Source organism: Patiria miniata, unplaced genomic scaffold (assembly GCF_015706575.1).
Source record: "Patiria miniata isolate m_02_andy unplaced genomic scaffold, ASM1570657v1 HiC_scaffold_18, whole genome shotgun sequence".
NCBI classification, from domain to species: domain Eukaryota; kingdom Metazoa; phylum Echinodermata; class Asteroidea; order Valvatida; family Asterinidae; genus Patiria; species Patiria miniata.
In genome coordinates, this window is record NW_024037056.1 from 12,345,340 (window position 1) to 12,371,354 (window position 26,015).

At 38.1% G+C, this 26,015-nt stretch overlaps 1 protein-coding gene across 1 annotated transcript in view; it reads left to right on the forward strand.

Moving 5' to 3' along the window:
* LOC119724638 (regulating synaptic membrane exocytosis protein 2-like) overlaps positions 1-26,015 on the forward strand; it is a 75,865-nt gene that overhangs the window by 24,195 nt on the left and 25,655 nt on the right. Inside the window, exons 4-5 of the mRNA XM_038195776.1 lie at positions 12,213-13,848; positions 16,863-17,143. Coding sequence (XP_038051704.1) covers positions 12,213-13,848; positions 16,863-17,143 — 1,917 coding nt within the window. The remainder of the gene's footprint in view (positions 1-12,212; positions 13,849-16,862; positions 17,144-26,015) is intronic.

A 26,015-nucleotide genomic window follows, 5' to 3' on the forward strand; every position in this document is an offset into this window, starting at 1 on the left:
TCCCTATAAGGTACCATTTCTCGTAATAATAACATCTTTTAGTTATCATTGATATCACAATTACCATCATCATAATCATAACCACTAGCACCATACTCATTACAATTTTCCATGATCATGATTTTCCACCGTGACCATTGACAGCCTCTACATTTCCGACATCAACCCCCCCCCCCCCCGCCATCATCACCCCACCGTCAACGTTCCTGTCGTCCTCCTTCTCCTCAGCCATCAACCCTCTCTTAATTATCCCCCCAACCACAAATCCCCACATCCTCGCGAAATCCACCTCCCCGAGATTTCACCGAAAACCCTAAGACATCATCATGTCTCATTTCCTCAGATAACATTAATAAGATTCCCCCAATAAAAACAAAAAAGAAATCACGGCAACTATTATCAAAGACATCTCCAAAAACACGGCGAAGTGTTTTCATTTCGCATAATCGGTAATCCAGCATCAATACGGCGCTGCAGACGGGAGAACCCCGCCGCCAAATTTCTGTCTATTTTTCCCTTCGTTTTTCTGAAATCATTGACAAGAAATTCAGCAGTACTGTAAAATCCCACTCCCAAATTTGTTTCCTTCTTTGTTTTTGCTTTTAATACTGGCTAGAAAAAATTCAGCGGCGTATCGCCGCTTTAATTTCAGAGAGTGAAGGACCAGATGTGTTTTTGTTACATCAGAATGCGTCATAAGCCGTTTGGTCGGACGACCAACACTCTGGCCCGGCAGTGGATGTTAATTAGCCGTAATGGTCTCTCACTTAGGGCACCGGCGGGGTACCGACGATATCCTAATGCATGTTGACATAAAAGACGACATGTTAATTTCATATCCGTTGCCGGTCGCGTTAACGCCGGGGACGTGGGTTTTTTTCTGTGGGGTTTATGTACAGTGGATACCCTTCACGTTGGTTTTTGTCGTTTGGTCGGGGAGGATAGTGTGATGAGAAGAGAAAATGCAAACGGCATAGGCACAAATGTACATATTTTTATATATTAATTTGCATATTAATTAATTAATTAATTAATAATGCCATCCCTAATTCCTTTTTCGTAACATGCTTAAGATCATCTAAACTTGATTTGTCAAGATTGAATACTATTACCATGCAGATGTCAATTAATTTTTTTTTTTTTTTTTTTTTACTTTTCGACAAAATAGGAACATCAAACTCCTGTGATTTTATGTTGCCGGGGGACTGTTTAGAATCCCTTAAAAATCATGGAAACCAGAAATTGGATATTTTTAGACAATTTGGGATGGAAATTGGGCAAAATCCTAAAATCTTGATGAATTTGGATAATCTGGAAGGACAATGTATATACCTTGTATGATTATTATTATTATTATTTATTTCTGGTAATGAAACCAAGGATTCCTCAAAAGCGCCCTAGGCACTGTAGCTCGCAAGCCTGAAGAAACCTGTGGAGAGAAGACAATGAGAAGAAATTACAGTTTTAGAGGAGGGAGGAAAACTCCAGAAGAATATTCTGGGGAAACCCACGGAAACAGGTAGTGACTGAAAAGTGAAACCACATGTGGCCAGGGCAGGAATCGAACCCGGGCCACAGCGGTGGAAGGCGAGGTAAGAGTTCCTGCGCCAACCTGACAATGATTACAAGTGTACCCTACTCAGCTTCGAGCTGTGCCAAATATGCTGAATATTCGATCATATCTGAATAGCAGGTTTTTTTTTCCTGATTCAAATTATTTGAAAAATGTGCAGGGTCTCGAGGAGATGGTGAAAAACTTCCACTGTCATTTTAATCGTATAAGTTGCGTAGTTTCCTTTTTGTCAAGTGCCACATTTTTTTGAAACCCACTTTCTTGCATGATTTTATACAGGTATTTTAGATCATTTGCAGCTATCTGAAAAGTAACTGACCAAATTATTGTTCAACTTACTTGGTTGAAAGAGTAATTTTATGGCACTAAACTCCCTGTGAAATTATTCTTTCTGGCATGCTGTCATTTTGAAGAAAACAATAAAAGAAGGCCATTTCCAAAGATTTGTCAAGTGAGGCATTTTTGGAAAATTGCCGTTAGTACATGTAGTTGATTTGTAATTTGGCGAATCCGTGAATGGGTGCACGCAAGTGTTGGCACAACGCACACACGCGAGCACGGTTGCTGCTATTGGTCAGTTCAGTGTGTGACATCGCGTACATGTAGCTGCAATCGGCTGAATGAGAACATGTCCCAGACGCTGATTTCGGGGGCAATTCAAAACATGACTTGGCAACTTTTGAATTGAAACTGAGATCCTAGAATATTGTTTTATTCTCAGAATATACAGCATTCACAGACCTAAATCTTATCAGGTTAGTTGTTAAACACTCATCTTTAGATTTTGAGCACTTTTGTTGCTTCAAACGAAAAAAAAAAATCCCCAAATGACAAATGATCTACCCTACCTCTAAGAGCTTCCATTACCAATAGTAGCTCAATTTTTTTTTCTTACAAATCTAGTTGTCAAAAAACCAGACATTTTGCTGCCTGTTCTGCATATTTTTTTAATAAGATCTTTGTCAATTTTTGACAAGTGCAGGTGCATACAAATCCCAATCGGTGGCAAGTTGATAGGCGGGCGCACCTACATTTGTACGTTTCATCAGTGATTTTTGAAATCCAATATTCGTATATTCGATCAACTCCAAGTTGGAATAATCGAATTTTCTAAATTTTGAAAACACACAGCCCTATTTTTGATTTTGTTTTCTTAATATAAATCAACTTAAAAATTTGGTGTAGTACTACACCAAATTTGTGCTTTGTTAATAAAATAACCCTAAAACTTACAGTGAAATAATTTCCGGTCCAGATTTTATTGTTAAAAATACACTCGATACTTTTTCAATATTTATTTGTAGGTAAAAAGAGATACCCAGGTTAAATTTTTCCTCCAAATGTCAAAAGTCGGAGATTTGCGTTTTGTTTGCACAATGTATATTTACAGGATATTCATAGTTCGGAGCAGAAAAAATTAATTAATTATTGAAAGCACCATGGAGACAGAACTCAAAAAAACGTAAAGTACACGGACTCTCCTAATCTATGCATTTGTGTTCTAATCTGTGAAAAATAGAGTGAAGCTTCATGCATGCACGGCAGCAAAAATATAAATGGACATGAATATTCATGTAATAGTTTGGGGATATCTCAGAATTGAGACTGTGTCAAAAAGGGCATTGTAATTAAAGGTAGGGTTGTTCGTTCATCATTTGCGCATTTTCTTCGTTTGAAGCAACAAAAGTGCTCAAAATCTAAAGACGGGTGCTTAACAACAAACCTGATGAAGTTTTAGCTCTGTGAATGCTGTACATTCGGAGAAAACAGATTTATAGGATCTCAATTTCAATTCGAAAGGGGCCGAGCCATGTTTTGAATTGCGCCCGAAATCAGCATCTGGGACACGTTCTCATTCAGCCGATTGCAGGTACGCGATGTCACACACTGAACCGATGAATAATAGCAATCGCGCACGTGTACATCGTGTCAATGTTTGCGCGCATCCATTCACAGATTCGCTGAATTACAAACCAACTACTAACGGCAATTTCCAAAAATGCCTCACTTGACACATCTTTGGAAATGGCCCTTCTTTTGTTGTTTTCTTCAAAATGACGGCATGCCAGAAAGAATAATTTCACAGGGAGTTTAGTGCCATTACTATCTTTAATTAAACCAAGTAAGTTTTCAACAATAATTTCTTCAATTACTTTTTGGAAAGCTGCAAATGATCAACTCTACCTATAAAAAATTGCTGCAAAATGTCTTGCTCGGGGACATACATGTATAAGCCCTGTCCTGTTAATTAAAGTAATATGACAATTAAAACAACACCCATATTTCAATACCAAAATTTCTTCTTTAAAAAACCAAATGGATGTACATGTAGATATGTACATGTATGTACTTTTTTAAAAGCATTACATAACTTGTATACTATACGTCCAGAAGTAAATATACCTAAAAATGTTCACTTTAAAAAAAAAAAACAGGTAAAATAATGTGTTCTAATGAACATGTTAAATAATTTATATACATGTGCACTTACACATGTACATGTGCATGTACTCGCAAATATATGCACATGTACTAAAACACATGCTCCCATGTGTTCTAATGAACATGTAAAATAATTTATATACATGAACTTGTGCAGTTACACGTGTACATGTGCATGTTCTCGCGTAAATACGCACATGTATACTAAAACACATGTACATGTATCATATTCACTGACACTGAACAACGGGCAGCATCCCGTTTTGACAGCCCTGGCCATGTTCCCTGAGATACATTGACGTCAGACCGTGCAGGGTCCCGAACGAAAATTACCCTCGCTGATCCAAAAAAAAAAAAAAAAAAAAAAAAACCAGTCTGGCTCCGGGAGATGGCATAAGAGTGTATACATACAGTAAGCCGGCTCATGCAGCCACGGACTCTGACGTCACTGTGTCACAAGGGCATTACTATGGATTTTCTCGGAGCTCGGACCCGCCGACGTTATACCGCGGTCGGCAGTGCGAGGCCAGAGGGACAGAAAATGACGTATCCCCCGTAACCCCCCCCCCCCCCTCGAAATGCCTCTGCATTGGAAATGTGAGCCGACGGGGCAAGGCCACATGAATATTTAACGGCGTTCGTTAAGAGGACTTGGCCAAAAGGAAAGAAAAAGAAGCGATCAGTCAGAAATTCGGGAGGATAAAATATTAGCAGTCGGTAACTTCGTAATTTGGACCGGGACTGTGAATTAAGTGTACATGTATGTACACATACATGCATTATTAAATCGAATGTGAAATTTTAAAAGGTTAGTTTTCCCAAGCGTGAATGGGCTGTTGCCATGACAATAAATGTTGTCTTTCAATGTAAACTTTGATTATTTCTTACCAACAAAAGCGAAGACAATATGTCAATTTACATTGTACATATACAGGTATGTACATGTATTGTATACATTCCAAATGTACTGAGATTTACATGGAATGTACATGCACAGTATATAAAGTTTCATATTGATTTCATTTACATGTATTTGTTCTGATATTAAATATTTTTTTTGGAGGAATACATAAAAGCCAAGTCTTTTTTTATGAAATGAGAATGGGTAGTTTTGTCTGTTGTCCTTTGCAAGTTTTTCGTTCGCTGTATTTAAAGGGTATTCGTCAATGGGTACCCAAGTAGATGATCAGTATACATGTAGATCAATTTGACCCCAATATTGTTCTTGCAAGAATAACACAAAAACGCCCAGTTTTTAATGGTTGTGTGGACGTTATAATTATATCCTACTTTTAAAGTTCCTTCCAATTAACATCATTTCATCTAAAACGCATTTTGTAGCCCAATTGGTCGCATTTTAGGACGCAATTTCCCTTTAAATGGAGTGAGCTACATATGTACATATTTTTTTAATATTTTTTTTCTAACTTCAACTATCTTTTTGACTCCATGTATTTTTTACAAATATTTTCAAGTTCACCTATTATATCAGACATAATAAGCTCACACGTGTATCTGTAATGTATGGTTCGATTATAACAATACCCAAAATTAAATAATTATATCTAGAACATTGCACATTACATTTGCTATTTCTGTCCTGCACGCTGTCAAAAATTGATTAATTTTTTTTCTAATTTCATACTCGAGACTAAAAATTCTTTGAAAAACCTCTGTTATGATTCCGGTAACCATAACATGATTTGCAGACACGTTTTTTTTCTGGTTTTTTTTTCCCGGCTCTAGCGTATTGATTATTTTATTTGGCTGGAATTTTTAATTTAAGTCACGGATACGTGTGTGGCTGAGTCATGGTAAACCATACAAACGTGTACAGGCAGACCAGGGCCCAATTTTACGGCGCTGCTAAGCACACAAATTTGCTTAGCACAAAAAAAGTCTGGCTTATAAAAGTAGGTTATCAGCCAAAACTCCATGTGATTTTCATGCTAAGCAAACAACAGCTAAACACTATAATCACGAGCAATATACATCACGTGGAGTTTTGGCTGGTAACTTGCTTTTATAAGCCAGACTTTATTTGTGCTAAGGAAATTTTGTGCTTAGCAGCGCCGTGAATTGAAATTGGCCCCTGTATGTTTAGTATGCAGATTTTTATTTTTTATAATGCTTATGTTGTAGCTCGACAATTATTCAGCAAACTTGGAAAATGAGGTTTTCATGGCCTTTGTTTTGATATCACTGGTGCTCGGTCTAAGCACGAGACTTTGAATTTCATTTAGTGCTTAGCGACTATTTAAAGCGTTTACATGTAGCCATCCACAAAGACTGACACCTGCCCATTATGTCTGCAGACCAGCCTGATTGACATGATAAATCAACAATGATTAACGTAATAATAGAAAAACTGAAAACTAAGTACTGCGGTACTTCTATAGGTTTTGTAAAAATCAAAAAGGTTTGAAACTGTCATTAAAGATATACAATGTAGTCCATCATTTGTAATTTGTGCATGTTGTTCGTTTGAAGCAACAAAAGTGTTCAAAATCTAATGAAGGATACTGAACAACTAACCTGATGAGGTTTCAGCTCAGCTTCAGCTGTATATTCTGAGAAAAACAACATTCTAGGATCTCAATTTCAAATTAAACGTTGCTGAATCATGTTTTGAATTGTTTTGAATTGCAGCTATACACGATGTCGCGCACTGATCCGACGAATTATAGCAACCACGCGCGCCTGTGCGTCGTGCCAATGCATGCGCGCGCTGCGCCGAATAACAAAACGAACTACTAATTTAAATTTTCCTACGGTGCGTCCTAAGACGCACCGTTGGAAAGGCCTTCTTTCGTTGCTTACTTCAAAATGATAGCTTGCCAGAAAGATTAATTTCACAGGGAGTTTAGTCCCCTTACTATCTTTCAATCAAGTATGTTTTCAACAATAATACGCCAGTTACTTTTTCGGATGGCTGCAAATGATGGACAGTGGACTATAGCTTTAACTATTTGTGCTAAACTCAAAGGAAGATGACATTGCCCAGATGACTGCAATATCAATAATATTGCAGTCATCTGGGTACTTTTTACGAAAGCATACAATACGCTGATTTATTTTTACCAATGGAAGCCTGATGTAAATTATAATGCGTGTTTTAGGCATATAGGATCATTTGCTTTTCGTACATGTTGTCGTTTCTAATAATAACACCACTCAAAATCCAAAGAAGAAGGTTCAAAACCTAACAGGTTGAGGTTTCAGCTCGGTGGATATTTATACTTTTAAGAAAACCATGCACAACTTTTTGATCACGAAACTTGACTTCTTCTAAATGACAGCAAGCCAGATGGAATCATTTCAGGGGGTGTTTACTTACCAATGCGATCTTTAATCCAAGTAATAGCTTTTTGATAATAATTTCGTTAGTGACTTTTGGGATAATTGCAAATGATCCTATGTGCCTTTAAAGCTACATTGTATAGTCCATCATTTGCAGCCATCCGAAAAAGTAACTGGCGTATTGTTGTTGAAAAACATACTTGGTTGCAAGATAGTAAGTGGACTAAACTCCCTGTGAAATTATTCTTTCTGGCAAGCTGTCATTTTGAAGTAATCTACGAAAGAAGGCCTTTCCAACGGTGCGTCTTAAGACGCACCGTAGGAAAATTTAAATTAGTAGTTCGTTTTGTTATTCGGCGCAGCACACGCAAGCATTGGCACGACGCACAGGCGCGCGCAGTTGCTATAATTCGTCGGATCAGTGCGCGACATCGCGTTTAGCTGCAATTCAAAACAATTCAAAACATGATTCAGCAACTTTTGATTTGAAATTGAGATCCTAGAATGCTGTTTTTCTCAGAATATACAGCTGAAGCTGAGCTAAAACTTCATCAGGTTAGTTGTTCAGTATCCTTCATTAGATTTTGAACACTTTTTTAGCTTCAAACGAACAAAATGCACAAATTACAAATGATGGACTATATCTTTAATTGCACTTCATATTTGTTTACATGTACTTCATCCTGCATCTAGAGTACATGTACTTGTCCATGTACTGTCATCAGCATGATCAGTGACGAAAGTAATATTGAAGGTTGAACTCCATAATTCATGAGCCACTAATGGCGAAACAAAAGGTCAGTCGCAGCAAGGCAGAATATTGCTAATTAGCCCTCGTTAACTAATTCATCAGAGTACAGTGTTTCTCCCTATCCATGAATTTTGCATAACACTAAACAGTTGTCTAATGGCCTACAATGTACATGTACGTACATGTACATGTACAGGGTGAGTAAAAAAAAGAAAAAAACCCAAATGTCTGGACCATTGTTTTAGTGAAGCTCTGCATGTAGCACTTTCAAAATCTAGGATATGAAAGCCCAATTCATAATTATATTTTTAGTATAAGAATCATTCAAATCGCTCATAATGTACTTTTCAAGTCACAGATTTTTAAACACAACTGCCGTTTTAAGGTTCTGTCCACAGATTACAAAAAGTTCAGTGTTCTTTCAGCAAAACGAAAAGAAATCACATAAGGATGTGTGTGAATTGTTTTGCTGAAAGAACGCACACCTTTTTTGCGATCCGTTAACAGAACTTTAAAATGGTGGTTGTGTTTAAAACTCCGTAACTTGAAAAGTACATGAGTGATTTGAATTTTTCTTGTACTAAAAGAAAGCTTATGAATTGGGCTTTCATATCCTAGATTTTGAAAGTGCTACATGCAGAACTTCACTAAAACAATGGTCCCGACATTTGGGTTTGGTTATTTTTGACTCGCCCTGTATACATCTACGTGGGTAATTCAATAAATTTGGGGTCCACTTTTTTCCCGTCCCTGTTTAATACATCTGACATCTATGATTTTGTAATTCCGATGCACTCCTTAATGCAGTCATCCTCCAAGAGTGATTATGAATAGCACACTACGCCTTCCACATCATTTAAATTACAAAAAAGGAAAGAATGTTGCATCCTGACGCCATTTTTTCATTATATATTATCTTAATTGGAAGGTCAGTCATTGCAAAAATGTTAAAAAAACATGAACCTGGGACTGAGAAACATTTCAAATTTTGTTACAAAATACTTTGGAAACGCACTCGACTCTCCATAGACTTTGTACACAACCAAAGAAGTGGCGTCTACAAAATGTAGATACATGTACATGTACTACATTCTTTCCAAAAAGAATGTAAAAGTGTATTCGTACATGTTATATTTAATTTTAGAGATGGACATTCTAATGGTATTTTCTTGAAATGTGGTAAAAATAATAATAAAGACAAGAACTAAATTGAAAATAATTCAAAGTCATTCTTAATGTTATAATGTCCTTGAAAGACAAATTACAAAGTATCTTGGTACGGTAGCAGGGACAGGAAAAATGTCACACGTTGGACCCTAAATTTATAGATCCATGCATGTTTATGTACGTACATGTACAAGTATCCCAGTGAAGATGTGAGAATCGTGGTTATGGTACAGTGTACGTGTACGCTGTAACGGGGTCACACACTTTCAAACTGTCGACGTGGTACGGTGTAGAATATTCAAAATGAATCACACGTCTGAAATATTAATGGCACGTATCGGATCAGTTCTCGGCAATTCACTCCAAGGCCTTTTTTGGTGATACATCAGGCAGAAATTTGAAATTGTAAGCTGGAAGAATTACATTTGTTCTCGAGACATTTAGATGGAGATACAGTAGATGTACATTGTAGCTGAAGGGACATTTTAAGTGGGACATTTGTAAAAAATGTAAAGTGCTTCTAATGCTGATGAATTTTCACTTCCGGTTAAACCCAGTGTGACTAACGCTGCCAACCTGTCACGCTGCCGCATTTCGGAGAGTAAGGTGGAGAACCGATTCTAATTAGCCCGTATTGTTTTAACTGTCATGCTCTTAATTAACTCTTGGTTGATTGATGTCGTCGCTGCGCTGTGCGCGTCGTGGCCGGCTTGCCACACACTGCGGCGTGCACTCTGCTGCTACTTGCGAAGTCGTGACGATGTTGAACCTTTTCGTAATACTTCATGGAAGGCTGGGCGATGGTGCCGGGCATGTCGATTGCTTCTTACAGACAATTGATTATGGTTCATGTTTTTGCTCAGTAATGTGCTCATGTGTAAACTAGAGATTATTTTTGAAATGAAAAAGTAACAAAACGAAAAAAATCAGCATCAGTGTTTAAATTCCATTTCGTTACAATCTACTATAGGTAATATACAACATTTGCAAACATCAAAAAGCAAAACCACCAAATTATTGTGAAATACCTTATTGACTGTAAGGGAATAATAGTCTCAAGCGTCCTGTGAAATCATGGCACCTGGTGTGCTGTCATTTTCAAGAAAAGTGGAATTTGTGTATGTGTATCAATTTCCAACGATGGTCCGCCGCCCATCGTTGGAAAAAAACCCGACTTTTTTCAAATACTGCCCCCGATTTACCAAATTTAGTTAGTTCACATTTTGTGATGCAATCGGTTCAACATCCATGAACAGGTGCAAGCCGGCTAGTCTGGTTCCCTAACCTAACAATTCACAGATGTATATAAATTGCTCCGTTTCGTCTGAAGAAGGGTTTGGGAACCAGACTTCAAGAACAGCATTTTTTTCTTGGTTTTTCCAGCATCTATGAACACAAAACTTTAAACAGGTCAGTGTAACAATATTTACTATAAAAAGCTAACCTTGGTTTTTCCAGCATCTATGAACACAAAACAGGAGATGTAACAATATTTGCTATACAATACTAACCCCCAAATCCATCCATTTTTGAAAATTACTTAATTAATTAATTAATCTCCCTTGATATAAATCTGCTGTTATTATTGATATTTACAATAATATCAATTTTAATGTTGATTATAATATTGATATCGATTATGATATATACATGTATAACACTCAGCGAAATGTTGATTTTAATATTGATATCGATTATGATATACATGTAATCACTCAGCCAATCCCTTTTTTTCTGTTCTTTTTTGCTGAAGCACTCATGTATGTCTACCTTTCTCCTGTCACTGAACTTTGTCATCTTAAGAGAGAAAAAAAATCATTTCCGGGGGAATTAGCGAGCCCACGCATTGTTAAGTAACAGGCTTTGCCCCCCCCCCCCTTTTATCCCTTCTTATTTGTGGTGTGAGGAAGTATTGGACTATTAGTGTAATCGGTGTGTGCACTAATTGCAGCTTGTGTTTGATAAGTGGGAGTGACTGACAAAAGTGAAAAATTATGGGAGATAGAGACACAAAATACATTATGTGATGTGTCACCACAAAACGAGCCCAAAAAAATTTAAAATCAGATCTAAAAAAAAAAATTGAGATAATCGTATTTCTGGATTCAGCATAACGAGTGTTTTCCAACGGTATACAACACTTGGGGGTGCTGAGTTTATGAACCCTCCTGCTGTTTGAACAGTCACAGAGAGTCAAAAAATCAACCATCTTCCCTTTCATGCCTTTTTTACACAGGCTAGTCACCAACAGTCAGATCATATTTCAAGCAAGCACTGTGACTAGTCAAATTCAGTCAATAGACAAAAACAAGCACAGCTGGCTTATCAATGATCAATCACTGTCAGTCAAGGCATAGCTGCATCAAGTTACATAAACTGTCACAGCCATTCAATCCTGCTTTATGTAGGCTGGGAGCTCTTAGCTGTTGAAAACAGTCACTTGATTGATTTTGACTGAAAGGACTACTTGGCACAGAATGTATGTTTGCATAGGAGGGTTAATTTATGAAAACACAGATCACCAGCTGATTTGAAGATGAGCACTTTGTTGTAATTTATATCTTGTGGTTTCATGTTTTTTCCCAAAAAAAGTTGTGGACAGGAAAAAGGGCAACTTAAATAGTTTTAAACATGTTTACAGATGATTGAGATTCTTTTAAGAAACAATTGGAGAAAGGTAGGGGATGGCTCACAAATTGGGGTTCACCTAAAAACCCCAAAAAATCGACAACCTCTTCCAATGTTGTTTTGGTCCTACTGTATTGCAAAATTGCCCTGCAACTGTGTCGCTAGTCTGGAGAACCAAAGTTTAAAACTGTGAAATGCATTTGAACAAGTCAGAGTACCAATTTGACGAACGGGGGCATAATGCTGATTTATTAGACGCATACTTGAAAGATACTTCAAGCTTATATGGTCATAGTCCAAAAGTATGCTTAGAGATAATGTCTTTTTCTCTCCCTACAATTTTTGTGCCAGGTTTTATGGGTGTGTAAGCTATGTCGCAAGAAACAGGAATTTCTCACCAAAACTGGACAATGGTACCACGGCCGGCAGGGCAAACCGCAAAGCCTAGACATCACCAATGCCGCACAGACGCCAGACGGGGGCAGCAAACCGCAAACGCCGCAGTCGGCCAAAGACGGACAACAGCCGCAGCAGCAAATCATCAAGCCCCAAACGGAACAAATTCTTCACAGTGCTAAGCCAAGTAATAACAACAATAAGGAGAACCTGGGTGCCGTGCAGCCGGCCCGGCCGCGCTCTACGACGCCGCACAGCCAACTCACCCGCCAGCTGTCCAAGAACGAGGAGTCCGAGTCGCCGCATCCCCAGACCAACTCTAAACCCGTGCACCGGACTCACAGTCGAGAGCCCGGGAAGAGGTCGGGCCACGACGAGCGGACGCACAATGTGCGGAACGATCCCAACTATGATCCCTCAAGCGACGGGCATTTCCAGGATCGCCGGCGGGAGTCGCGGTACTCCATGCGGGATAGGACGCCAGATCGGGACCGCTCCACCAGCAGCGAGCGCACGACGATGACGGAGCGTCACGGGCGGGACCCGGCAAAATACGCTGGGCGGGAACGCGAGCGCGAACACTTCCCGGAGCAGGATCCCAGGAGGTTTAAGAACCAAGATCACGTACGGGATCATGGGAGGTACCCCGACCACGAACGAGAAAGAGACCGTGACAGATTCAGCCATGGATACGAAAGTCCTGACAGGCATGGATATGCGGAGGAGAGGTATTATGCAGGAGATCACGAGCGAGGACGCAATTACATGAAGGAACCATTAGTGCGTCAGGTGAGTGGTAGAACTCTGGATCGTCAGCGGAGGATGTACGGGGACGACCCGCCATCACCACAGTACCCGCACGAACGTTACGTGGAGCACGCTGGATCGGATCGCGAACGCAGGGACATCGATCAAAGGGAAATTGACCGCAGGGAAGTGGACCACCGGGAGATTTCAGACCGGCGGGAGATGGATCGCAGGGACGTGCCTGAACGCCGGGAAGGTGTCGGCGCCCAGATGGAGCCCCGTGAGTTTGAGCGCCATCCGAGTGAGCGTCGTGTATCTCGAGCCCGGCGCGAGCGGGACCGCAGCCCCGGCGATTCCAAGCGGACCTCGCCGAGGAACGAGGAGCGTTACAGTGAGGAGTACCGGCGCGGTGTGCCCACGCAATACCCCCAGGAGCCCCTGCCGACCAAACGGCCCGGCAGCTCGCCGCGACACAGCATCACCGTCGAGGACGTGGATGCGCAGCGGGAGCGACTCCTCCTAGCCGAATCTTATGGTGCTGCCGGTCGCCTGCCGGAGTTGGGCCAGAAACAACACCTGGACCCCAGCTCGGCGGCAACCAAGACCAACAAGCAAGAAGCGTTGACCAGGAACAATAAGGCCGATTCCATGATCAGGGCCGACTCGCTGAGCTCGGACCAGAGCGAATGCGTCCGGCCTCCGCCGCCGAAGCCCCACAAGACCAAGGGATCACGGAAGCGGAGGCAGTTCTCCCTGAGTAGCTCTGAGGAGGAAATCCGGTCGACCCCGGAGTACACCAGCTGCGAAGAGGGAGAGATAGAAAGTGAAAGTGTCAGCGAGAGAGGTTTGTGGATTTCATTTCTTTTGCTCACTTTTCAACGAAAATTGTATCAGGAAAGATGTTTCGATGGCTACTGTCAAAGAAGTTCCCCAATAGTCAGTGAAATCTTTACCAGACAAATTTACCAATTTTTGAGAAAAAAAAAAAACTGAAACCAGTTTTACGGAGATGCTAAGCTGTGAAATTTGCTAAGCACAAAAAATATTTGCTTAGTGGAAGAAGGTCACCAGCTAAGATTACATGCGATGCAAAGTGGTTTTGTGACTGGTTCCCCGCTGAAAATTGGCTTAGCACAAAAATTTGCTGAGCAGAATTTTCCACTTCACGAAATTGGTGCCCAGGAAGAAATTCACGACCACCCCTACAACGCCATCTTAAAATCGCCTCCCACCTACAAGGTACCTTTCGTCAAAACTAATGTACATGAAAATGAAATCCTTGTTATTCCCCAAAGCAATGTTCTCATTCTGAAAAGTGCAATTTTTTTTGTGAAAAAAAATCCTCAAATCAAGATCATTTTTCATTGTATTCTCGACCCCTAACCTTATATCTGCCCACAAATGTCCTATCCTGGGACCTTGCCAGCAGGATCATGAATGGTAACTGCCCACGTGCGGTCGTTGCTTCCATGCCGGCCCACAAGTTTTGCTCAACAGGTGCTTTCGATGATGATGAGAAATCCCAAGGAAAAGAAACAAAAAGCCTTGTTGAATTCTGCAAGAATCACACACAAAAAACTTGAATAAGTAAGATGGACACTAGGGCTTTGACATTTTGCTCTTAAATCCCCGAATCATTTCTTTTCTCTCTTTTTTTCCCTTCATTTTCTGCAAAGAAAAAGCCAAGTTCCCTTGTCATGGACTAGTCAGAATTTTACAATGAAAAAATCCACCTTGCCAAGAATTCTATCCTCTTTTGCTACAGAAATGCCACTCATCATTTGGGTGAAAGTTTTGGTGTTGTACAGGGTGGTGCAAAAAGAAGGAAACCCACTTTTGACAGCATTTTTTACCGACTTGTTGAGCATATTTCAAAACTTCAATTTAATGGTTTTAAAATATTGATCTTTAAACATAAGTGAAGAAAAAATGATTGCAAATGAGTTTCTGAGTTTAAAAATGCGCCAAAGCTGTTTGTCCACGGACGACTTTATTCCATCTGCTTGACTGAGCTCCGGAGCTTGATTTGAAGACAAAAACCACCTCGCTAGACTAACATGCATTGCTCACATGGACAACAGTGATTTTGGTGACTTGTATTCAAATAAGCATAAAATTAACACTATTCTAACGATTTTTTTTAAAGATTTTTTCATCACGTATGGTTGAGCTCTTCTTCACTACATTATAAAAAGAAAGTTAAAAAAAGTTAAATAAATGGTTAAAATTCCTGTCAAAAGTGGGTTTTCCTTTTTTTGCATCATCCTGTACAACAGTTTAATTTAGTATTCAGTGTTTGAATCACAAACAAGTGATGATTTGTATTTTTAGAGCAAAGAAAATATCCTGAAGGAAAGAAAATACTGCATTTTTTTATACTTATGAAGAACTGCACTGTGTTAAAATTTGTTAATGCACAATTTTGGTTGTGATTCCTGTGGTTTTTTTTTTAATAAGATAAATTTTAGATTTTACCCAGACAACTCAGAATGTGTCAAAGTTCCAATCAGGACTTTCAACCCAAAAGGAGACGTCTGTTTTTTTGTATATTTGACACAAATAATCTGTTTGCTGTCATGTTGAGCAGGTGCAGCCTGTTTTCAGACAATTTTGTTGCACCGCAATTTCAGTGCAACAGCAGAGAAAATCTTGGCAAAATTGGCAGTTCGCAGCTTGCAAAATTTCAATTTTGGAGCTATGTCCAAACTTGTGCAGTAGATATGGTGACGTGTCACATTGACACTTCTTTATTCATGAATATGCAAATCCTGAGATTTACATAAAACTAAAAAAAAAAATTGCTGCAAAGTTCATGAAGTATCCTTGAAAATGGCAATAAGGCCAATTAAACAAAAAATATTGTTTCTCATCCAACTTTTAAATGGAGGTGACCCTTTTTTCCCAAAGATGGTGGATTTTCCAAGATGGCGGTTGGATTCTTCCATTTTCTTGACTCTTTTGCTGATAGTTGTTGTGTCTGAAGGAGCCATCACCCTTTCTACCAGATTTTAAACTTGCATACGTAGAGTTTTGTTGGAAACAAGTAAAAAGACAAAATATATTATTAAAGGAAGTGGACGGGGACAAGAAACAATTTTTTTTTTATTTGGCTTAAAAGTTCATGGGCCATACAATTTCAAACAGTTTTGTAGATTTTTTAGTCAACTTAGAAATTTTGTCCATCCCTGTCCCATAAAATTAGAAAAGAAGTTTCAGTTTTAAATTTTAAAGAAACTGTCTCAAAACCCTGAGCACCAAATGGTGTGGTAGTTCCAATTCACCATAGATTTGTCACATGCAGGAGAGCCGGAGGCCTGGGAGGACCGGTGGTCACATGACCAGGACGGACCGTCACTGATGCTGGTGAGATCACGTGACGATGATGATGATGTCATGATGATGTCATGAAATAATCATCGCCACATTGTATTTATATTCTTTTCCTCATTGATGTGAAAGTTCTTGTGAAGCTAATTGTTGCTAGGACGAACAAGTGAAAATATGCAGTCAGGTATCCTGAAGCCACATGTTGATTATGTGTGTTTTTAAAAACATTTTATCAAAGAACCCAGCTATACTGATGGACTTGAAAATAGTTTGGAATGAAAAACAAAATTTTTGTGGAAGAAATTGTATAACTTGCCGGTAGCTTTTAAAAGGAATACCAACCCTCAAACTAAGCCAAATTTTCACATTTCTAGCAACCATTCCACAAAGACTTTCATGTGACCAAGTTACCTATGCTGTGGTTGCAACTTTTTGTACATTTTTTTTGTTTTTTCCTTTCGTTCTTTCATTTTTTTTTACCCCCTCCGCTCTTCCGATCATTGCCAACAACCCCTCTGATAACCACCTCAGGTTCGGGTGAACTTGAGATTGGGACCAGTGGGGGTAACAGCAGCAAGGATAAGAGCATGCATGGCAGCCGGGCCCTCGAGCGCGGGGACCCCGCCGAGCACCACCACTCGGAATCGGAGCTCGCGATCTCGGCCGCCAAAAAGAAAATTGTTCGCTTTGGCCGGGGGGAGGGCCGGTCCATGGAGGAAGATCCCGAATGGTCCGAGCCGCAAATTAAGGATTCGGGGGTGGATACCGGTAGCAGTACGACCTTAAACGAGGAGCATAGTCTGGCTTCCAAGGTTAGACTGAGTTCCTGCCTCCTCAAAAATTTTCTCGTATTTTAGAAGTAAAGTAATACTTTGTGTGTTCATACTCTAGTCGTATTCAAAATACATGTAATTTACAAAATCCACACATTCTTGACTGTAAAAGACAAACACAATCGTTGTACACCTTAGTTGTTTTCCAGCACTTCAAGAACCCATTTTCATTAAAATCAACCAATGAGTTTAAAAGGAATGACCAGGATACCAACTGATCCCCCCTACAGACAGATTATAACTTTGCAGAAATTGAAGGTTGTGTGAAAAATATGTTGTCATTGGTTGATTAGTGAAAGTGGGTTTGATGATTATTTTGACCATTTTGTAGAATTAAAAAAAATACTCATATTCGCACTTTTTCTGGACTTCTTTATTGCCTGCAATTTGCATTTCTCCTCCAGTTTTCTTTTTGTGCCAGAGACATCATAAATGTCAAGACTCGTGTTCAAGGAATGAAAAAAAAACTTTTCATCTTCCAAAATTCTGGTATTGGGCATTCTAACTAGGATCTGCAGCTGTCTACCAGAGAATATGTATGTGTAAGGGAAGCACTGTTTGAATAATACATGTACCTCATCAATTTCATGTAGAAAACACTGTTGAAAATCATAAATTTTGGAAACCTCACTGTTTAAAACCTCACTGTTTAAAACCACACTGTTGGAAACCTCACTGTTGGAAACCTCAAATGTTGGAAACCTCACTGTTGAAAATCGTACTGTTGGAAACCTCACTGTTGAAAACCTCACTGTTAAAAACCTCACTGTTGAAAACCTCACTGATGGAAGCCTCACTGTTGAAAACCTCACCTCACTGTTGGAAACCTCACTGTTGGAAACCTCACTGTTGAAAACCTTCCTGTTGAAACCTCGCTTTTAAAAACCTCACTGTTGGAAACTTCACTGTTGAAACCTCACTGTAAAAAACCTCTCTGTTGGAAACCTCACAACTGCATTAATTTATGGGAAATATACATACATAGATGCATACTAAGTTCACCTCACTAGTTGGTGAAGCAGGTTGTCCCTCAAAACCTCAATTGTATTCTGACCAACTTTACTAAGGCTCCAAAACCTCACCAATTTTATATCAAGGACAATACTAAGACTGATGAGGTTTCACTGTTCACAACTTTGCTTAACTCTAGCACTCCATGTTAATGCCATAAAGAAACACCTTTGAGGTTCATAGAGGTTAAACCTAAATTCGTAGACAAGGGGACAATTCTCACAAACTGAATGCAGAGGTTAAACTGTTCAAGGTTCTGTTTGATGCGTGCCTCAAATGATAAGGATATTGCTGTATGAGGTTCAGTCACAAGTTGGTTGTCGATGCAGTTACTTTTACCATTCAATATTTATGATGTCTCGTGCAAGTTTGGCACTTTTCTCTCTTCCGATTTTACCTCATTTCCTTCATTGCTTCAGCATCATACCAATTTTCACATTCTCCACTTCTCATTACATTTGCATGTAACATAATTATGTCCTTTTATTTCTAGTTCCTTTTGCATTTTGGCATGCGTTTTCGCAGCATGATGCATGTACATAGTTTCTGGTCAAATCCTATCATAGAAATTGGACATACAGTAATGAAATTTAAAATTTTAAATTCTGTAAATTTTGTGTGCCACAAACTTGTAAAAATTCACACACACACAATTGAACCAAATATAAAAATAGCAACAAATTATTATTCTGATCAACTGATACATGTTAAAATTATGCACTTTTAATTAAAGTACATGTGCGTTGTACATGTCTTTATGCATACATGTATTTACGTGAAATAGTTATCGTGTGTCTAAGACAGAATATTATACGAATGTACAATTGGACATCATACAAGCACATGTACAAAATCTAATTATTTGCAGGTTTTTTTTATTGTCCCCCTTGAAAAGAAAATTTGTGGGGAAAAAATTTCCATCATATACATTGTATACATGTGTGTATAGATGAAAATTTTGCCCATTCATAGACTTTATACATTAACAGAAAATTTTGCGAGTCAAACTTGATTTTCTAAATCGAATTTGGGTCCATTAATGGGAAACCGCGCTGGCACCACAATTGTGGTCAAAGTACGACACCGACAAAATTGTCATCTTTGTATCACTCTCCCCACTTGCGTTTTATTCTCAGTTCTCCCAACTTCTCCCCGTCCATTGTCCATTCCCTGTGCTTTCAAACTATGAAAAGGGGGTCCTTGCTAATGCACCGTCGCGTTGGGAGAATTTAATTGATGACCATATTGCATAATTGCCACCATCTTGAGTAGTGACAATGCATGCTTTTATCAAACGAGGTGATTTTTTATTCTTTTCTTCCAAACTTTTGTTCGTTTTTTTCCCCCTGTGTCTCTTTAGTCTACTAAATTTGTCATAATTTCCATTACAAAATACTAAAAACAAAAATAACAGTTATTATAATTATATTGTACATGCAGGTTTATCATAATTGATTCTGAATCAAAATTAGTGTGAGCATTGAGCTTCTAGATTTTGAAATCGTCTTTTTTATTTATAAATATGTTTGCACCAGGTTAAAAATATGCATGGTTTTAATAAAAAGGACTGAGTCAAATTTAAACATTCTTTTTGGACATAAAAAGTGAGATACATCTGTTTAATAAGAAAAATTACCAGATATTTGTTTCATCACAGAAGTAAGTTAAAACATTTTGAAATTCAGCCAAAGATAAAATTCAAACCCAGTAAATTTGTAATTTACATTGTACATGTGTGCATTCTCATTACTCATTTGCCAATGTTTGCATGCGTTATTATTTTTCAAAATGGCTGATAATGTACTCAAGTACATTATCCCACAAAATTGGCATGCGTCCATACAAATTATTACTGAGAAATGTACACGTTAAGGCATGCTATATAGACAGTGGAATTAGCATGTTGCTGGTCACAGTTCTGGGACTGCGATCGCACAATGATACATGTACTTCAGTAGACAATAACCTACATGCTTAAAAAAATAGCCCAAAAATTATATTTATTGTCTTCGAGTACAATGAGAACGGAAACAAGAAAAGACTATAAAACGTTCGATCTAAAGAATAAGGAAGAATAAGAAAAATTGAAAAAGCAGGACTTCTTCAAAAGAAATATATTTTTCGCCATTTTTTTTTTCAAAACCACTTAGACCAAATTAATCTTTTGTTTTTATTTTTTTCAACCATATTTTATCAAAAAAAGTCCTTTGGACTTAAAACCTGCTAATATTCTGAGTATAACCAATTTTTTTGTACACTTTATAAACTGGTTGTTGTTATTTTCCTGAAGATCTCGGTTGAAACGCCACCTTTAAAGGTGACCACAGTTTAGCTTATAACACTAATTTCAAAAACCACACTACCACTGTACCAGGTACAACCCAAATGCTGTCTCTTCCGCGGAGCCCCTTTAAAAGCCTCTCGTCCCCCGAAACCCCGCATACGCAAACTGGCATTTAACGACGGCGATGAATTATGCAAAATGGGCCGGATATCCCATTTCATTTAGAGTGGGCTTGGTGGAGGCTGTTTGACTTAGCTCTCGACAGCGTGGGGGCCCAAAAAAACAAAACAAAACAAAACAAAACACAAGACAAGAACATTCTGCTCCGTTTGCTTAAGAGATTAAACAATAAATGCTTAAAAACAAAAAAAAGGGATGATTTTTTTTTCTACTTGCTTCATTTAGTGATGGTGGGATGCGTTTATGGGGAAAATGATGTCGGCCATTTTGGTTGCCAGGGATACAAGCCCAAAGTGGCCTCGCACATTATGCTGTCTGGGTGCCGTGTGTGGGCTGACAGCATTTTGCATTTTTTTTTAGCTTTCAACATTTCTGCTGTATATTTCATCATCCCAGCAACGGTATTAATAGCAAGCATGATGATGTGTGTGGTGAGAATTGATGCCGCTCCCAAAAAGGGGATTGTACACTAAAATCTTTGTGCTTTGAATTCAGTAAAAAATTCTAACAGTTCGTGTTACAAATTCAATGGGAATGCCCCGCAAAAAAACAAAAACAAAATTGTTAAAAAAATTTCAATAAATAAATTGTGAACTTGTGTTATAATTTTGTTAATAAATCCTCAAATTTCTTGGTAGTGATAAAAAAAATTAAATTTCTATTATGCATTTTTTTTCATGTATTTTTTTTCATAAATATGTAAAATCCTTTAACATCAGTTTTATTATTGTAATAAATTATCCACACTGATACAACTGAAAACAAATGTTGACACAAAGTGAATGCAACAACTGTTAATGCAACACCATATTTGAAAAACATCCAAACTCCACCACAGTTTTCAAACTACATGTACATTAAAAAAAAAAAAAAAAAAAACCTTTAAAAGCAAAAATAATGCCGGCCGAAATGTTGTGCGTTGTGCATTGCCTGTGATTGGTTACCAGCTGATGGGTTACCAACCAAAATGCTGTGCATTATGCATTGCCAGTCATTGGTTACCAACTGATGGGTTGCCAGCCAAAATGCTGTGTATTATGCATTGCCGGTCATTGGTTACCAGCTGATGGGTTACCAACCAAAATGCTGTGCATTATGCATTGCCTGTAATTGGTTACCAGCTGATGGAACCAGCCAAAATTCTACGCGTTGTGCATTGCCTGTGATTGGTTAATTACCACATGAAGGGTTACCGGCCAAATTGCTGTGCGTTGTGCATTGCGTGTGACGGTTTACCGGCTGATTTTCAGCCACGCTTCTTGCTTATCAGTGCTGGCCCGTGACCGCCTTCCAGACCAACTGGTAATTAAACCGAACCACCGGAGCGCGACGCTGTAAGCCTTATGTTCCCTTCGGCATGCATGAGTGACCAAAAAAAATTGTATAATAAGCTGCCATTTTGTTTTTTCTTAAGAAAGAGCACACCATAAACAACTATAGTCTCAATTTCGTTTCCACTGGAAACGAAATTCTAGTAAACTACAAAAACTTTTTTATTAAAACACAACACTGTCTCATTTTTTCATCATATTAAAATATGAACTCATTTTTTTTTTTTGGCGTGCATGCAGTAAACTCTTCGACCGCGGAATAAATTACCATAATTTAACAGACTTAAAACTGCGATATTGACATCAATATATCAACTTATTATCTTCAGCAGGTACTATTTTGAGCTGATATTATCAATGTCCCGCAAAAAAGTTAATGCACATGTATCCTGAAAAAAGTTACTAGACATAATGTCAAAACCTTGGAACTGATGAACGTTTAAAAAGCATTCCATTTAATCTCTGTTAAAACTCATTTTACAAAATCTTAGAAAACTGCCCCTTCCCTTTGCGGCTTCGCATCAGTATACACTTCTTATTTTATCACTCAATTTATTTTGAAGTTTGAATTTTTTTTTTCTTTTTGCCAAAATTCATCACTTTACTCATGTGTGTAGTGGAATAAATAGTTTGCGTTTCGTAAGATTGTTGGTATTTTGTTTTGGGAGAGATACGTCTTGTCTTGTTTTTTGAAGGCTGTGACGTGTAGAAGTGTTTCATGTTTTTGTTTTTGCTTCAACATTGTTTCATTTTGTGTTTGGTTTATTATTTTATATATTCAAAGTTGGCCACAGAGGATAAAACTGATGCAACTAACAAAACAAAACAAGCCAAAAAACCTAACAAAACCACCTAACAAAAGGCGCTCATGGTGCTACAAAAATTTAACAGACAAAACGGAAAAAGAAAAAAAAAATTCAGACAAGCACTGGCATTAGTTCCAAACTTGCCAGTTGAAAAGGTTTGGTGTGGTGTAGTCTATTTTCAAATAAATATGGACAAAACATTACAGAGAAAATCAAAATGTTGGTATGAGATTTCCCGTTAATAAATGTACATGAAGGCTTGGAAAAGAATGGAGAAAATGAAATTGTAAGATTTGATGGATATTTAGCTACCATTTTGAAATTTGTGACTCTGAATTTACAGCATCGGCAAGACAAATGTTACAAAGAAAAAAAAACGTTCATAAATTAACAGGGCTGTTGATATGATACAGTCGAACCTGTCAACTCGGCCCACACGTCCTCATTTCCTTGAAATTCTCGGAAAGGATAGTGTCAACCGAGTTTATCTCATGTCCCTCAGAAATCCTCCGAGACGTTCAGCGTGACCGCAAGCGAGACATGTCACCGAGCTCATTCTGTGATGAAAGACTATACACTCAAATCAAAGTTATAACTCCCCCACCCCCCAAGCTTACAAAAAAATTGATACTTTGTGGTGCTGCTTGGCCACACGAACTAGTAAATGTCTGTTTTTTTGTACATGTGTATAACACCTCGCTTGAAAGATACTTGACATCAATTACAGCAGCAAAAGCAGTTAAAAAGAGGGTTTTTCTTTTCATCTGCGAAGGAGTATCGTTTCAGCTTTACCAATTAAAAAAATCGTCACAAGACGAACGCGCACGCCAAGGCCAGATGCGGTCCGGCGTCTTCCGCGAACAATCGGGATTATCTGCCTATAAAAAATTCATGCGCGGTGTGTCGCTCAGATAAACCGCAATTACTCACTATGCAAATACGACGGCATCCATAATTTATCGGTCCGTTTTAATGGCTGCCAGATATATGCATATAATTATTTAGAATGATGCGGAATCTATGAAATCTCCATCTGAAATTTTGCAGCGGCGGAAAACTAAGAACTCTACCTTGCAAAATATTCTAAAGTTTCTAAAAAAAGTTCCCATTAAATTGTCCCTATTTATATTCCCCATACGTGTAAAGGAGTACATTTTCTACGATAAGTATGTACAAAAAGATTTTTAAGAATACCTTCTTATCAATGATTCGATGAACTGAATATTTAGCTAATATTGACTTTGACAATAACAAAAATATTTCTTGGAAGTTTCCACAATGTTACAAGAGTATTAAGTTGAAACAGCATCCAGCAGTAGTGCCATTGTGGATTTAGGAATTTGAAGTACCCATTCACTTAAAATCCTTGACGGAAAAAAAATTCTTTTGAAGATAAAATGCCTGAGTGTAATTGAAAACTGACAGTTGGAAAAGATTGCGAATTCTGTAAAGTATTTGATAAAAAGTAAGCATATTTTAGGCTGCTTATCTTTGGAAAACATTTTCGCTTAGCAAAATTATCATACTATGCTTAGTGCAAGCATGCAACTTTTCCTGGGATCCGCTGATTTCCTTGTTTTTTACTTCTTATGAATGCCATTACAAATTGAAAATACTGTACAAAGTCTTGTGTGGTTTGGAATTTCCTTTTTTTTCCTTCTAAATTCCAAGTTGCATGCCTGTTAGTGAAATTCAGCTGGGTACCAGCCAAAAGGCTTTTTCACTGCATTTTTTTGGCTGGTAACCCATTCCATCTTCAGAGCCAAGAAATACATACATGTAAATTTACATGTAAACAAATAAATCAAATTAAAAACAATTATAATTAGAAAAATCAGCGTTAAAGTATTAACGAATTTGGTTGAATAAGCTGTTTAGGTTTTCCCAATTTGCTGATCTGAGTATCACTGTCAGTGCTGTAGAAATGTTCTTGTTGTAGTTTTCAATGCATGCGTATGTGTGTGGTGAATTTACATGTATTTTGAACTTTAAAAAAAAAAATTACTTTGAACAAATCTCACACGAATAATTATTAATTATAACTAAAAAAACAACAACTGATTTTGCAGTCAAAAAATCATGTCATCAAAATCCGACCTTATAAACTTAGTTAAATGAAGGAGAAATAATTAGAGAAAAATGATGAACCATTTGACCTTCAATATTTGAAGGGTCAAAAAGGTCACACGTTTTCATCAAATAATTCTACAAAATTTATTTGAAACTTTTCACAATTTTCCAATGGAAAACGATACATTACAATTAAATATATCAATTTAATTTTTAAAAAAATGAAAGATTGTCATATCTGACAATCGTAGACAAATAAAAGGAGGGTTCACCTTTATACACCGACCTTTGACATCAGTGCACTGCATGCTGGGTAAAAAGAAAAAATCCCATAGATACCAGTGCTTAGTTGCCATTGGCTGAAATACGTTGTTGCTATGGAGAGGGTTGCCATGCATGCGTCTGCCCTGCTGCTGTAGTGTGGTCGAAATATTAATTTTTTTACCTCCCATTTTTCATTTTCCATTTCCACCTCCATATTTTTTTGTCTGTTTCGTTTTCATTATTTACAAATTGCTATTTATATTTGAGTTTGTAGACTAGACGAGTCATCAATATTTCATATTTTTCCCCTTTTTTCTATTTTTTTTTTTTTTCTTTTGAAAGCACATTTGTCACATTTGTGTTCTGAGTGCTGGGATAGCTCATAGTCATCTGGAAACTAAACCTTGTTTATCATTATCTCCTCTGGCCTTCCAGAATTTGATAGAGGTTTTTATTTTCACTCACTCAGTGACGTGCTTTCAGAAATTGAAAGTTCTGGGCCTCAAACTATACAGAGCATGCAAGTCCTTTTTTACAACCATCAAAAGTTTGAAAGGATAAAAAGGATTATAACAAACTCTGATGAATTGCAAAATCATTGCTTTTTGTGATGGAGCCGTATCATAAGTCTGACGCCTCATAGGTCCGACGCCTCTTAAGTCTGAAATTTCGGACTTAATGAGGCATACATTACGCCTCATATGTCCGACGCCTCATAAATCCGACGCCTCATATGTCCAACAATGGACAAACGCTGTTTCGGACTCACGAGGCGTCGGAGCTATGAGGCGTTGGACTTATGCGGCGTCAGACATATGAGGTGGAAAAAATTAATGTTATGCCTCATAATTCTGATGCCTCATAAGTCCGATGCCTCATATGTCCAAAATTTCGGACTTATGAGG